This window comes from Typopeltis vanoorti, chromosome 17, assembly GCF_054136105.1.
Source record: "Typopeltis vanoorti isolate ZY-2024b chromosome 17, IOZ_Tvanoo_1.0, whole genome shotgun sequence".
Classification (NCBI taxonomy): domain Eukaryota; kingdom Metazoa; phylum Arthropoda; class Arachnida; order Uropygi; family Thelyphonidae; genus Typopeltis; species Typopeltis vanoorti.
In genome coordinates, this window is record NC_143565.1 from 114,400,772 (window position 1) to 114,416,384 (window position 15,613).

A 15,613-nucleotide genomic window follows, 5' to 3' on the forward strand; every position below is an offset into this window, starting at 1 on the left:
ATTCCAGAGATACTGAGAGACAGATAGATTTACACATCGACCTTTGCGCCATCCGAGGTCAGAACAGCATGGTCACTGCCACTACCGGAAGCAGTTCAGGAACCTCAGGAACGAAAACTCCCTCTGACACTATAATCAGGTCTAACACTCTTTGACCTCGAGTTCCTTCTCTCATATGCTGATAGAAGTTGTCTCGACACCTCAGTAATTTCGGCTTCACTCTTCTCATAAGATTTCATGCTACTCAGTCCATTTTCAAGTAATTAAAGTCGCTGGTGATTACTCGTTTAGCAACCATGGTTAATCTGGCGATGCATTTCATTAGCGGCTGATGCACTAGTTCCATAGTAACAAAACTCCACCATGTATTTGGATCTTGCTAGACTTCACCTCACATCAGATAGTTTCATGGAAAACTGATACTAACATTGCAGTCGTGCTGTCACTCTAACTCAGATCGTACGATATCATCAGCAGCACACAGTGTTTTTAGAAGATTTCAGGAGAGGAAAGCCTACAATTTGATGTCACAATGTATTCATCAAGGCAATAAACTCAATCTGTTTGTTCCTGATGCGTCTGCCATTTGTGTATTGATATAATAAATCACCTGCAGGCTTTTTGTATACCCAATCCCCTGTAGTGTGCAGGACATCTTGGCTTCATATAAAATTAATTGATGTTGTGATGAGGGTGGGGTAAATGTCAACTCTACCGTATTTCTCTGACAGGTTTATCAATTTTGTGAGAGAAAAGTATCCTGCCAACTTCGTAGTTAGCTGCTATCTTCGACATGATTCAAATCCACAACTAAATGACATTGTCTCTACAGACTGAGCGATGGAGATTCAGTGTTTGAATTTTGCCTTATTCTTATTTATTTAAATCACCGAGTGTTTTTCTTTACTCGATTCATTTAATAATATTTTTGCTCGGAACAATATATCTCATGAACTGTTTCATCTTCCTCTACTCTTAGACTCTAATGTGCTTACTGATATCAGTTATATTTCTGTTTTTCCACGTGCATAATTTATGTCTTCCCGCATCTCAAAAAGCCGCTTTTATTCTTCAGGTTTTATATAGCATTCGACTGCTGTTTTACTTTGAGCTCTACCGGAGTGAACCAGTTAGCCGAGTGCGTCTATTGCATCACTTTCTGCATAAGAAAATCGAACCAACCAGGCTCATGCTGTGAAACTTTCATCTCCTCCTGGCAGTCAGCTGTAACTGACAGAATCATTTATCATGGTGTGTTCGTCGTACTTCGTACTGGGGAAGCCCATATCGCCTTCAGATCTGAAATCAACACCTGCTCATGTTGTTATACGATGCAAAATACTTCAGTTAACAGGAAGATGTATAGGAAGATTCATAGACGAATGAAAAGTCTCCCTAAATAATCATATGCACTTTTCACTTATCAATTATATAAATAAATATTAAATTAAAGTGAAAAAAACATACTTTTTATTTAAAAAAATCTTTTTTTAACTTTAGACTATATTAATATTAATTTTAAATTAATGAAAATGTATATTGTTCAACATTTTAAAATTTTAATTTAAACACCACTTTTTATACAAAAGCGCGATTGTATTTGAGACCAATTTCTATTCCTATACCCGTGTGGTTGCCGGGATAAGAATAGCACCAATGTAGCTAATGCATGTCGTACGAGGCGACTAAAATTGGTACCCTTGGAGGGTAATGGATGGCAATGCTGTAGCCAATGAAGTTCTAACTGAGGCTCTGCTATTGCTGTTACCCTCTTGCCATGATCAGAGCTTTATAGCTCAATAACACCTTCTCCTTACACTGTCCTCTACAGACAACGGGGAATATGAAAAGCAATATTGCTTCGCCCCTTTAAGCCAGTCCTTATAAGGACTATAAGGACTTGACGTTCAGGAAGATCACACACATATCTATACCCTTGGAGGGTAATGAATGGCAATGCTGTAACCAATGAAGTTCTAACTGAGGCTCGGCTATTTCTGTTACCCTCCTGCCATGATCAGAGCTTTAATAGCTCAATAACACCTTATCCCTACACTCTCCTCTACAGATAACGGGGAAGATGAAAAGCATTCTTGCTTCACCCCTTTAAGCCAGTCCTTATAAGGACTTGACGTTCATAGAAAGCATTACTCGCTTTGAATCATAAGTTCTTCCTATGCTACGCTTTGCTGTTTTTTTTTTTTGTTGTTGTTAATTTTAATATGTATAATCAATGACAAAATCTGAAGAAATATTTCGGCATAAAAATTGTGAATAATGATTTATACTTCTTTCTCCTTTAACTAAAAACTATTAACTAAAAGCTATAAATGAGAAATATTATGATTTCATAGCACTTCATATTGATTGGGTTAGGCTGGTTCGAATTATGGTAGAAGCAACTAAAGCCATGAGATCACTGTATTATGCCGATTAACTGCGTGTGTTCTCCGGCCGATTTATCTTTATTTTATTTATTTAGTTAGTCACTTTTGCAGAATAACAACCTTTGCTACCTCTGCACGTTAACTCACCTTCATTTGAAATGCACTTGTAAAATATCCTCGCGTCCTGGACTGTATCTGAACAAACTGAACAGAAAATGTTGCTAATTGCTGCTCTACAGAAACGTCCTCAGCGCATTTATCATTATGATTTAAAAAAAAAAAAGGAAGAAAGAAAGAAACAGAATATTCCTCCGAACAGTAATGAATTTATTTTATACATTTTGATTCTGTTGTTATTTTATATTAAATTTTGTGTTATTATAATGCACATTTTCATTATTTTAAATGATGATATTTATTTTCAATATTCGCATTTTAATTATATTTTATTTCATTACTGTTTTCATTATATGTTATAATATATTATCATTATTCCTAATTATTTTATTATATTATAACTCTTTATTATTTTTATTAATTTCATTTAAATCAATTTTATTCAAATTATTCCAATTTTAATTTTAATTGTAGGCCTTTACACCAAATATACACCAAAATTTTGACTCTTTACCCCCATATATATTTATTTATTTATTTATTTATTGAATTTTATGGCAGACCATTATTTTTAACACACACACACACACACACACACACACACACACACACACACACACACACACACACACACACACACACACATACACACACACACACACAGCATATATATTAATTTTAATCGTTTTTTATCATTTCATTTGCATAATTAACAAAAACATTACACCAAGCTATTCTATTCACAGTCAATAATATTTTCTGATTGTCGCCATTGATCATGTGATATCCATAAGTTCTTAAAGTTCTTAAAAGAACTGGGCGATGGACTGAGTCCGTGACTCTTTATCCCGTCATCTGAATGAAGTAAATCTGTGTGGATGGAGTGTTATTGAGCTAAAAAGCTCTAGTCATGGCTGGGTAACGGCAATAGCCGAGCCTCAGTTAAAACTTCATTGGCTACAGCATTGCCATTTGTTACCCTGGAAGTCCTAAAAAGGACTATCAGTTCACTAATCACCTGATATCCATAGTTCTTATAGTTCTTATAAGAACTGGGCGATGGACTGAGTCCTTGACTCTTTATCCCGTCATCTGAATGAAGTAAATCTGTGTGGATGGAGTGTTATTGAGCTAAGAAGCTCTAGTCATGGCTGGGTAACGGCAATAGCCGAGCCTCAGTTAAAACTTCATTTTTATATTCTTATTTTCATTTGGTGTATATTTTATATTTAAATAAAAATTATATATATTTATGTATAAACAAAATATATATTATTTAATATAATATATATTATATAAAAAATATAATATATATATATATATATATATATATATATAAAAGCTTTATTGAAATAAAAACACAACTGGTTTCGGCTTTTGACAGCCTTCTTCAAGTGTCTTCTAAGAATAGGAAACAGTATTAAAACACTGTGAAAAACTGTTTAAGATATGAGATAATTTAAGTTTAAGATAATTGACATGAAAAAACGTCGTATTTACATTTAAATTCTTACAAACGTGGCATTGTTTGTTGAGTGCGTGCTTGCAGACTCTCGCGAACGCCGGTACCGAACAACAGCAGAGTGGCTATCAGGGATGTTGTAGCTCAAATTGTTATTTAAATTCACAATTAAGGATGATTTCTCTGGACTCCACAATTTTTCTTTCAAACTCATCATGGCAACGAAAGATGTTTTCGGATCTATCCCAGCAGACTGAATGACCCTGGTGTTCATCATCAGGATTGTTCGAGAAAAGAACAAGACCATACAAGGCACTGGCATGTGTTCTTTTGTAAGAGATGTCTCTCTTGTGTTCCTCCATACGTAATTCAATAGATTTATTTGTTTGACCAAAATAAGAGATATTACAATCACATCATATCTTATATACGCCAGGATACTTCAGATTATGATGACGAGGCTTTCGATGGCATACTAGCGAGCGGATTTGTGGAAGTGTAGTGAATAAGGTCCTGACCTGATGTTATACTTTTTATGAACTTTAGCTAATTTTTTGGAAACGGAACTGATGTATGGGATGGAGATGTTACTCTTAAAGTTAGTTATTTCTTCAGTGCAGTGGCTAGGAGGATTTAGAAGAAATTTTTAATGGTTTTATCAAAATATCCATTTTGTCTAAAGACATGAGAGAGGTAATTAATTTCTTTTTGAAGTTCATCTGGGTCATTCAGAAGAGACCGTGCTCTATGTCCCAAGGTAGAAATAGTTCCACGTTTTTGTAGAGGAAAATGATGGGACTGACTGTGAAGATATCTATTAGTTTGCGTAGGTTTTCTATACATGGAGATTCTAAATTTTCCAGAACAGCGTGAAAGTTTTATATCCAGGAATGGAAGGGAATTATCATATTCAAGTTCGACTGTGAATTTTATATTAGGATGCTGATTATTGAGATGATTAAGAAAATCCATGAGAGAGTTATGGCCGTGACTCCAAATAATAAAAATGTCATCTACGTAGCGTTTCCAAAGTTTTGGTTTAAATGAGAAGGATGATATAGCTTTAGTTTCAAAATCAAAGTAAATGTTAGCAAGAATAGGAGATAAAGGGTTGCCCATCGCTAGACCTTGGATCTGCTTGTAGATGGTGTCTTGATATCGGAAGTAACCAGACTTAACGCAATGGGTTAGTAAAGCAAACATTTTTTTGGATAATTTGTTCTTTAGTAATATTAGCACTTCTTCTGTAGGAACATTTGTAAATAAGGAAACTATCAAAACTTGCTATTATGTCATTCTCGTTGATGGTTATATCTTTAATTTGTGATATAAAGTCCAAGGTATTGTTAACGAAGATGAAGACTCATTAGAAAAACACTTGAGGTATTTAGCAAGATGTTTGGAAAATTCGCTTGCAAGTAGGCGAATCAATACCTTCCACGATTGGACGAAGAGGGAAGTTTTCCTTGTGGATTTTTGGAACCCCATAAATACCTGGGATGAGTGGATGCAGAGAGCGTAGAGGAAAGCAGAATGTTCGAGATAGTTCAGTTGTTGTTTCAAATAAATTGTTTGTGCGGTTTTGAAGTTCCCGTGTTGGATCTCCTGTAGTATCGAATATGTATTATTTTCAAGTAATTGAAGCATCTTATTATGGTATTCTTCAGAATTGAGGCCTACGGCAGCATTGCCTTTATCAGCCGGTAATATTATTATATCTCTGTTGTTTTAAGTTTTTAAGGCCTGTCGTTCAGCTGAGGAAATGTTATCTGTAGGAGGTTTCGCATTGTTAATAATGAAAATGGGTTCTATACGTAGAAGGGTAGCCATTTGAGTAGGTAGGAGTGAAGTAGCTTTTTCTATTTTAGTAAGGAGAGATTCCTTAGGAATAAATCTTGGTGAAGGAATGAAATTAAGACCTTTGCAGAGAATGCTTTTTTCGGCTGCTGTAAGAACGTGAGAGGACTTGTTTATTACAACTTTGTCAGGATTAATGTGGTCTTTATTAAAATCAAGTGGATTCTGCATTCTCTTAAGATTCTCAAATTTTCTAATAAAGTTAATCGTGTTATTATATTGTATCTGTGATGCCTGAGCTTCACTGTTCATAAAAAATTCATGCAAACTACCATTATCCACAACTTCTTCAAGCTTTTGAGCTAAAGTTCTTTTATCGTTGAATAAAAAAGCTACAGTACGTTTCGTATCAAAAATTCTTTCACTGAGTAGATCTAACTTTGCCTTCCGATAGATTTTTTTAACTACTTAACTACTTCATTAATTTTAATTTAATTTAAGACCCACACTAAGTAGTTAATGAAGATTATATATATATATATATATATGGCTGCTGGTTTTTATAGAATTACTGACACTAATTTAGAAATGAATATTTTCAAATTTTTAGAAATTATAAAATTTTCTAATCAGTGCAATTTTTTAAAAAATATCATTTATACTTTGAGATGTTTTGTAAAATATTTCATGTTGTCAATTAAAAATAATCAACTTCGTGTTTAAAAAAATATTAGAACAATGTAGCAGATTCATTTTAATTCCCGAATTTGTAAATTTTATCTTCAAAACAGTTTGCAATATTTAATGAAATAATACTTGAGATTTTTCTCGCTATTCAACTTACCCTTCGAGTAATTTATAGTATGAAAGTGTTTACTATGGATACGACTCATGCTTTCGGATAGGTAAAAATGCGATAAATACTCGTAGAGGAAAATAATAGCGAAGAATTAAAAAAAAAACGTTTTAAGAGTATCAGTAGTCGTTGTGAAACTGCGTTAGCAATATAACGTTTACTCGTAGCATCTGTTAGAGGCTACTCTAGGAATTATATAACATTCTTACCATTTCGTCATGGTTAGACTGCACTAGCTTCACAAACAGAACCACACACACAATTAGTTACGTCATAATTTTCTCTTTCTTAATAGACCTTATTATTCTCTTATCCTATAGGCGTCGTCTTGGTCAAAATGCCGCCTACGAATCCACTAGAGAAGATTATTCTCCGCTTGCGGAGTTCGGAGACTCTGGAAGGACAGCCTCCTTTGCTTGATGCAGGAGAAGCGTCAGAAGAACCGAAAGAAGGACAACCACAGGCGGCTATTTCTCCAGTCGCAAGTGCGACAGAAATAATCGTAGAAACGGCCTCAACCGGAAATGCAACTTCGACTGAAGAATCCTTTGGAGAGAAAATTATGCACGACATCTCTGAAAAGACCCACAGTAAGTAGTTAATGATTCTGTGTGAACGTTGTACTCAATATGTACTGATAATAATAATAATAATAATAATAATAATAATAATAGTCATATCAAAGTTAAGACTTAAAAGTAACCAGCATGCATCACTTCAGGCTTCTTTAAGTACCTGAGTTTTGTTTTGTATGTTAAACTCGTTATGCACTTTCAGCCCATAATTCTGTTAGTACTTGGGATATATTTTACGTGAACTACTGTCAAATAATCTGTGCAAGCGCATTATTATATTGTGGACTGAATATTTTTATACTTGAGAAGGCTTTTTTTCCTGACTGCATATTTCCTTTATAGTGAATACTGCTCGTATATGAATTGTTCCACCTAACCTAGTATAAAGATCAAACAATAAAACTTTATTTTATATTAAAATTAAGAGTATCTCTAGAACAATTACCGGAAAAAAATTAAAGCTGAAAAGAAGCGGAAGGAAAACTGAATTCATGTTAGAATATTAGCAGAACACTTAACGTGTTTTTAACTTTTCATTAAAATCGTTTTAAAAAAAATTGCTAAATACGAAGTACAGCTATTCATTCATCTTATCGTCTTCAGTTTTAAAACTGGAATTAATTTATTGGGAAAAATTAAAGATAAAACATAATGTATTTAAATAAAATTTCTACTTTTTAATCGCTGTACTACTTATGATAGGGATTGCGGAAACTGTGATATTAGGAGTAGGAAGTTAAGAATGGTCCAAAGAAACTGTTATATGATGAAGAAGGGTGATTTTCGAAGGCATAACGCTTCGAGTCTGCCTTAGGACCACCTCACATGTATCTGTAAATGGTCTTCCGAACTTCTGGCCGCAAGTTTTCCAATTAATTAATGGAGAAGAAAATAAGAAACAAATACGCAGAGTTTAGATAAAAATTTCGGAAATTCTCGAATTTTATAATTACAAAAAAAAACAAAAAAACTTTGAATCCCTTTAATACGTATTATTGCAATATTTTCCTCCTCTTTTGGTCTCTGTAAAATGATCCGGTTCTCGATTTGTAAAATACCATCTTAAATTGACAGCACTCAACGTAATTGTCACTGTCTCCGAACTTCACCAAGGTTTTAATCAATTTGGCCTTCAGAAGGACTGCTCTGTGATCGTCATACTGGACTTGAGAAAATAATAATAATGCTGTATAACTTTCATACAGAACTTCTAAGACATAACACACAAAGATCAAGACAACTTCACAGTTACTTATTTTTCATAAATATTTATATTAATATGAATTTATGTAACGAATAAAAAAAAAAAGTTAAAGCATTTTCTAGAATTTCGAATTTCGCGGTGATTAGCCACTACAGAAGGACTTTGAATTTAAATTAAAGGCCATTCTGTAATGATTATATTAAATTAACGACCTTTAATTTAAATTTAGACAAACAATTATCTCTCTATAGTTTTCCTAAAATATAGTACGCTATACATTATCCATTTTGGAGTGATACACCCTCTGTCCAAAAAGAAACCGAACTTTTCCAAAGAAGAAACTAATGGCGCCACCTGTTGTATCTTTTTTTTTTTTTTTTTTGTCGAAAGCGGCAACCTTCATTAGTGTTGTGTCAACTGTTTATGACATTTGTTTCATTAGAAACCGAGTTGTAATGCCAAGAGTGACAGTGTGTTTTGACGAACAGTCAGAAAATGAGTTTCAAACAGTTAAACGTTAAACTTGGTAAACGTTTTACCGAAACGCATCAAATGCTTCAAAAAGCATACGGTGATGAACGCTTATCCCGTACTCAAGTTTACGAGTGGTTTAAGCGATTTCAAAGTGGTTGTGAGACGCTTGAGGACGACGAAAAGCCTGGCCTTCCAATAAGTGGATTGACCGAAGTTAACATCCAAAAAGTGCGTGATTTCATCAATGAAAACCCGAAATCGTCCGTGAGATTGATTGAAGATGAATTGGGGATTCCAAAATCAACTGTGCACAACATTTTGACCGAGAGCTGATGCCTTCGTAAATTGAATTCGCGATTTGAACCATCTCATGGTTCGAACATTGTGAGACAGTTTTTAAGCAAAAACCAAGTTTGTATGTTGGATCACTCGCCGTATTCACCTGATTTAGCACCCTGTGACTTCTTTCTCTTCCCCGACTTCATTTGCCGATGAAAGGAAACGATACGACATCAATAAAACATTCAAGTGGCAGTAACCATGACCCTCAACAGTATCCCAAAAACCGAGCGTGGCCCGTGCCCAACGCTGTATCGAAGCAGAGGGAAAGTATATTGATTTGAATTCAAATCAATTGATTTGAATAATTATAATTGGCCTGTTTTATTTTCTATCAAAAGTTCGGTTTCTTTTTGGACAGAGGGTGTATTGTATGAGAAATTTCTTCTCTGTGGGAGTCTATAAAAGAGCAGCAAAAAAAGTTTAGCTATCGTGATTACATTCTTGGTATTCGTTTTCGATATCTGTAATAGGATTATGGATAATGAGGTCCTTGCAGAAATTTCTTGTCCATTCAGTCGCGATGAAATCGTATACTAATCAGGCACTGAAAATTTACAATGATAAGTTGTAATTGTAAATGTTTTTCCCGTCCAACTAATTGGTTCTTTCTTTTGCAGTTCCAGAATGGGGGATCATTATGATTCTGATTGGAATCGGCCTTCTGTTCCTGTGTATATGCTGCTGTTGTCTAAGGCGATGGTGCAAGAGAAGGAAAAAGGATTCAAAGAAAGGAGGAAAAGGTGTGGTTGATCTCAAAGGGATGGGACTTCTAGGTGGTGCTTATAAAGAAAAGGTAGGAAGAGTTTAATGACATTTCTGTAAATTCAGTACGATGTTCCCTTAACTTTTAATTTACAATTTATTTCAAAAATATTGGTTTGCATTTCTAATGGAAGAATTTGCTTGCATTTCAGGTCCAACCGGATATGGAGGAATTGCAGGAAAACATGGAAGACAATGAAGGAGAAGCGGAAAGTGCCAAATCAGAAGAAAAACTCGGTCGACTACAATACAAACTGGATTATGACTTCAACTCTAACACGGTAAACAAGAATAAATAATATAAAATAACTAATCTAATATGAATTGTACTGAAATAATTTCATGAGCTGCAAAAGGAAATCTGATCTGTCATGTGTTCTTTCTCAGCTTGCTGTGACTGTGATTCAAGCGGAGGAACTGCCCGGCTTGGATATGTCTGGTACCTCTGATCCATACGTAAAGGTCTACTTACTCCCAGACAAAAAGAAGAAGTATGAAACTAAAGTCCATCGGAAGACCCTAAATCCAGTCTTTAACGAGACCTTTACTTTCAAGGTAAAAGCTCTTTTGTTAAATTTTTTTAGATAAGTTGTTCATTTCTTATTTTAATACATAATGAATATTTTGCAATTTTTAATTTAAATCAGTTACATATTAATAAAATCTTCTAAATTTAAAAACAAATAAATAAAATAAAATAATAATTTAACACTATTATGAAATATGAATGAAGAGTAAATATTTAAAAACAATTCTATGAAATGCAAAAATCAATCTTTTTATTTTAAATCATTTCAACAATATAAAAAATTGTTCAAAATAATTTCAAAAATAAAATACAATAAAAATTATCAAAAGCATTTTATTTTATAATATTTTATTATTATAAATAATTATATTAATATTTAATAATATAACGGTAACAGTCTATGCAAACACATCAAACAGCACCTAACAAAATTAGAAGCGTTACACAGGAAAATCGTGTCAACAGTGATCCGGACACCTTACACGCAACAATCAATATCCGACAGCACATGGCGATACACAGAATTCTGAGCATTAAAAACCTGAAACACTAAATGACATTAACAAAGAATTACTTTAACATCACCTATCGAAACAATAGAGACACATATTGTATAACACGACCCACAACAACTCTCTACGTCCCTTCACCCTTCAACAATTCATACGGTTCTTTTGTGAGATCACATCAGATATCCACGCAATTCAACAGCCTACCAAGAAATTTAAAAACACATAGATAACTACAGAACATTAAAACACGAACTCTTGAAAATATACCAATAAAGTTAATATACCATTAACACTAATATACACATCGCAAATCACCAGCATCCAATGCCAACATCCCATACATAAACAGTAGCAACAACATAAATAGTGAAGCCTAAATCCCACTCTCTTCACAAAAGCTAACCCAAGCTTCGAAATAGGTGGGATTAACTCGTCTCACTGAACCACACGTAATCCTTATAACCAAAGAAGCAGATTATGTAATAAAACAGTAAAGTATGCAACAATAGAAGATACTGATTATTATGTGATAATATCATTAATTTAATACTCTTATGTAACATGAAAAAATAATGTAATATATTATTCTTATAATCAAAAAATTATATAAACAAAAAAAATTATTATACAAAAAAAATTCCGAATAAACTTTATTGTTAACGTTAGAAGAACATATGTTGTAAATACATAATATAGAGGCAAAAAATACTATTAAAATTTTTAGTTGAAATCAATTTAGAAAATGTGGCACTTAGAGCTGAATTTTGTAAAATTATAAGTTGCAATGTCACTCAAGATGTCTATTGTATGTGTAAATATTTTAGCAATCAAAAAATACTATTACTATTAAAAAATTGTTATTATTATTATTCTGTATATTCTATATTAAAAAATGCTGTATAATTTTTATTGTTAATATTAGAAGAACATATGTTGTAAATACATAATATAAAGGCAAAAAAGTATTATTAAAAATTTTAATTGAAATCCAATGGAGAAAATGCAGCACTTAGTGCTGAATTCTGTAAAATTCTAAGTTGCAATGTCACTCAAGATGTTTATTGTATGTGTAAATATTTTAGCAACCAATACAAAAAAAATAAATAAAAATATATATTTTATTATTATATTAATAATAATATAATATATTATTATTTTATTTACATTAATATATTGATATTAATATTATATTTTAAAATAAAATAAAATAGAATATATGGTTAGTAATATAAATAAAATGCTTTTGATAATTTTTATTGTACTTTATTTTTGAAATTATTTTAAACTATATTTATATTTTTGAAATGATTTAAAATAAAAAGATTAATTTTTGCATTTCATAGAATTGTTTTTAATTATTTACTCTTCATTCATATTCATATTTCAAAATATTAAGTTACATTAATAAAAGACTCTAGTTTAAAAATAATTAGATACATCTAATTTAAAAATGGCCTTATAAACGTCATCTTTATAGATTATTATACTAAAAATAAGAAGCTGTATAATTTAAAATTTATACTATATTCAAAATATTAAGGTACCGTAAATATTGATTTGAATTTAAATTTTGTAAACAAATATAAGATCTGTATATAAATTATAGTCATTATAAGGACTGGCTCAAAGGGGCGAAGCAAGAATGCTTTTCATCTTTCCCGTTATTTGTAGAGGACAGTGTAGGGATAAGGTGTTATTGAGCAATTAAAGCTCTGATCATGGCAGGAGGGTAACAGCAATAGCTGAGCCTCAGTTAGAACTTCATTAGCTACAGCATTGCCATCCATTGCCCTCCAAGGGTCATTTTTCCCTCCCATAATAGCTCATATAAATTATAGTCTTATAGTTCTTATAAGAACTGGGCGATGGACTGAGTCCTTGACTCTTTATCCCGTCATCTGAATGAAGAACATCTGTGTGGATGGGGTGTCATTGAGCTAAAAAGCTCCAGTCATGACTGGGTAACGGCAATAGCTGAGCCTCAGTTAAAGCTTCATTGACTACAGCATTGCCGTTTGTTACCCTGGAAATCCTAAAAAGGACTTTTACATTAGATCAAATTTTTCATAAATTATAGTTCTTAAAAGAACTGGGCGATGGATTGAGTCCTTGACTCTTTATCCCGTCATCTGAATGAAGTAAATCTGTATGGATAGAGTGTTATTGAGCTAAAAAGCTCTAGTCATGGCTGGGTAACGGCAATAGCCGAGCCTCAGTTAAAACTTCATTGGCTATAGCATTGCCATTTGTCACCCTGGAAGTCCTAAAAAGGACTTTTCCGTGGATCAGGTGTTCATTCCCGCTCTCCCCATTAATTATAGTAATAATTGTATTTTTAATTAATAAACTATGATCATCTATTTTTTCTGGTGTGTATTCTCATGTTGTATATTTAACAGATATGTTAATATACTCGTAACAGGAGTATATTGAAATCAAAAACTTTCTTTACTCATTTGATTTAATATCAATCTTATTAAAAAAACAAAAGAATTAACTGTGATACAACACATAAATACGAGTTTATATCAACATAAATATTTTAAATGATTTTTTCTGTGATTTATTTATTAACTGTTTAGAATATATTTCAGGAATTTTGCGTAACATATGAAGAATAAAATAAAATATCATTAAATTGCAAAAAGAATAAACTTAATATCGTTAGTGATAATAATTATTATAATAAAAAATAAACAGCACAGTTGAATTTATAAAAAAATTGCTAAATTTAAATCTCAATTTCTATCAGTGATAATAAATTATTAAATATTTAAAAATAAATTTGTTTGGCCTTAACCTGTTGCAGATTTCACGTGACTTATAACTTAATATTAATATATTAATATCAATATATTAATGTAACTTAATATTAATATCAGTATATTTAATTAGATCTTATTATTACTATGTTACTTAATATATAACTTAATATAAAGAATGTCGTACAAATTTCAACTACGATGTCGTCCTATTTTTAGCAAATTTTTCTTTTAATAAATTACAAACAAAGTGTAAATTAGATATTGTATTTAAGTAGATCGTGTATATTCAGATTTTATTTTTATTTTCATTTATCATTTATTTATTTATTTTTATTATAGTAAAAATAATAATTCTGCTATAAATAAATGCTAAAACTAGTTATTATTATTATTATTATTATTATTATTATTATTATTATTATTATTATTATTATTATTATAAGCCAAACATTAGCCTCGAACAAACATGTTTATCAAACATGACAGAGGATTTTTTAAATTAAGTCCTAATAAGAATAAAAATAAATTAAATGTTAAAAATTGAAATTTATATGGAAAAACTGCTGTAAATATTATCTTAGTGATCAAATAACATGCGAGTTTATTTTACCATAAGCAATCTATTAATTTGTCTTTCGCTGAGAGATCTTTCTTTTTTCTTATTATAGCAAGTACCATTTGCCGAAATTACTTCAAAGATTCTGGTTTTCGCAATTTTCGACTTCGATCGCTTTTCCAAGCACGATCAAATCGGTGAAGTGAAGATTCCCCTCAACAGTGTCGATTTGGCTCAGACTATTGAAGAATGGAGAGATCTAACTAGCGTGGAAGGTGAACAGGGTCAGGTAGGACTAGAAGAAATTCGCGTAGTAAAAATTCTAGTAAAAGTTAATCTTAAATAAGTAAAGCGGATAAATATTTTTACACTAACATGGTAACTCTGTTTTAAAAGTAGTTATTTAAAAAAAAATAGTTCTACTTGGGATTTATATAGGACTTAATTAGCTGCAGAATATTCTACACCGAAATGCTGCCAAATAAAAGCTAACGCTGAGTTTCTCATGGTAATCCGGCGATTCAGTCCCAACGTGAGTTTGAGAAGGGTTTCCGGACTGTAAGAAGATTTCTCCGATGAATGAATAAAAAAAAATAATCAAAAAATGCTATGTTAGAAAGATAGCCCTACCAGTGGATGAAATAAGTCCAAATACCTTAACGATCATGGAAGTATTCGTGTAAGAAAGAGCTGAACACCAAATTTATTAAGTTACTGTCTTCTTCATCGAGAATCAAGAAAATATTGTCATCATAATTCCTAAAATAGTTCAATAAAACGAAACATGTGATACGATTGATAAAATAGCAAGTTTATCCCTAATGATATCATAATCCACCTTTAATCACGATGGTCATTATCATTTCGTCCTTTTTCACCATCATCATGGGCGTCGAGAAGCCTATCATGGCCTGTTTCAGCCTCAGAAGCCATCAGGAAATCTCTACAATGGGTGACTTGGTTTATTTTTCCTGATGGTTTATAATGAAGAACTTTGGGTAGTCTTTCTGTTTGCGTTTTTCAACATGTTCCATCCAAATGTATTTATATTTCTTTATTTTCTGTGTTACTAATTCCTGTTTTTATTTCTTTTATGAAGAAATGAGGTGTATTTTGCTGTATATTTTTCTAAAATTTCATTTTGACTGCTATTAATCTTTGCTTATCGTTTTGTTTTATTATTCAAATTTAAGTATAAAATTTTAAGCACAGAATTTATTACTCCTGTTATTTTTAGGAATTCTGTAATTTTCATTTTTATGTTCTTTTCTTATT

The 15,613-nt window shown here is 31.9% G+C and overlaps 1 protein-coding gene across 4 annotated transcripts in view; it reads left to right on the forward strand.

The window, feature by feature from the left end:
- Window positions 1-15,613, forward strand: part of LOC150097813 (synaptotagmin 1-like) — a 153,763-nt gene that overhangs the window by 71,415 nt on the left and 66,735 nt on the right. For all 4 annotated transcript variants that reach the window (XM_090406867.1, XM_090406868.1, XM_090406869.1 and 1 more), the window contains exons 2-6: window positions 6,940-7,209; window positions 9,832-10,007; window positions 10,129-10,257; window positions 10,364-10,531; window positions 14,451-14,627. In XM_090406867.1, coding sequence (XP_090262993.1) covers window positions 6,957-7,209; window positions 9,832-10,007; window positions 10,129-10,257; window positions 10,364-10,531; window positions 14,451-14,627 — 903 coding nt within the window. In that variant the 5' untranslated portion in view covers window positions 6,940-6,956. The remainder of the gene's footprint in view (window positions 1-6,939; window positions 7,210-9,831; window positions 10,008-10,128; window positions 10,258-10,363; window positions 10,532-14,450; window positions 14,628-15,613) is intronic.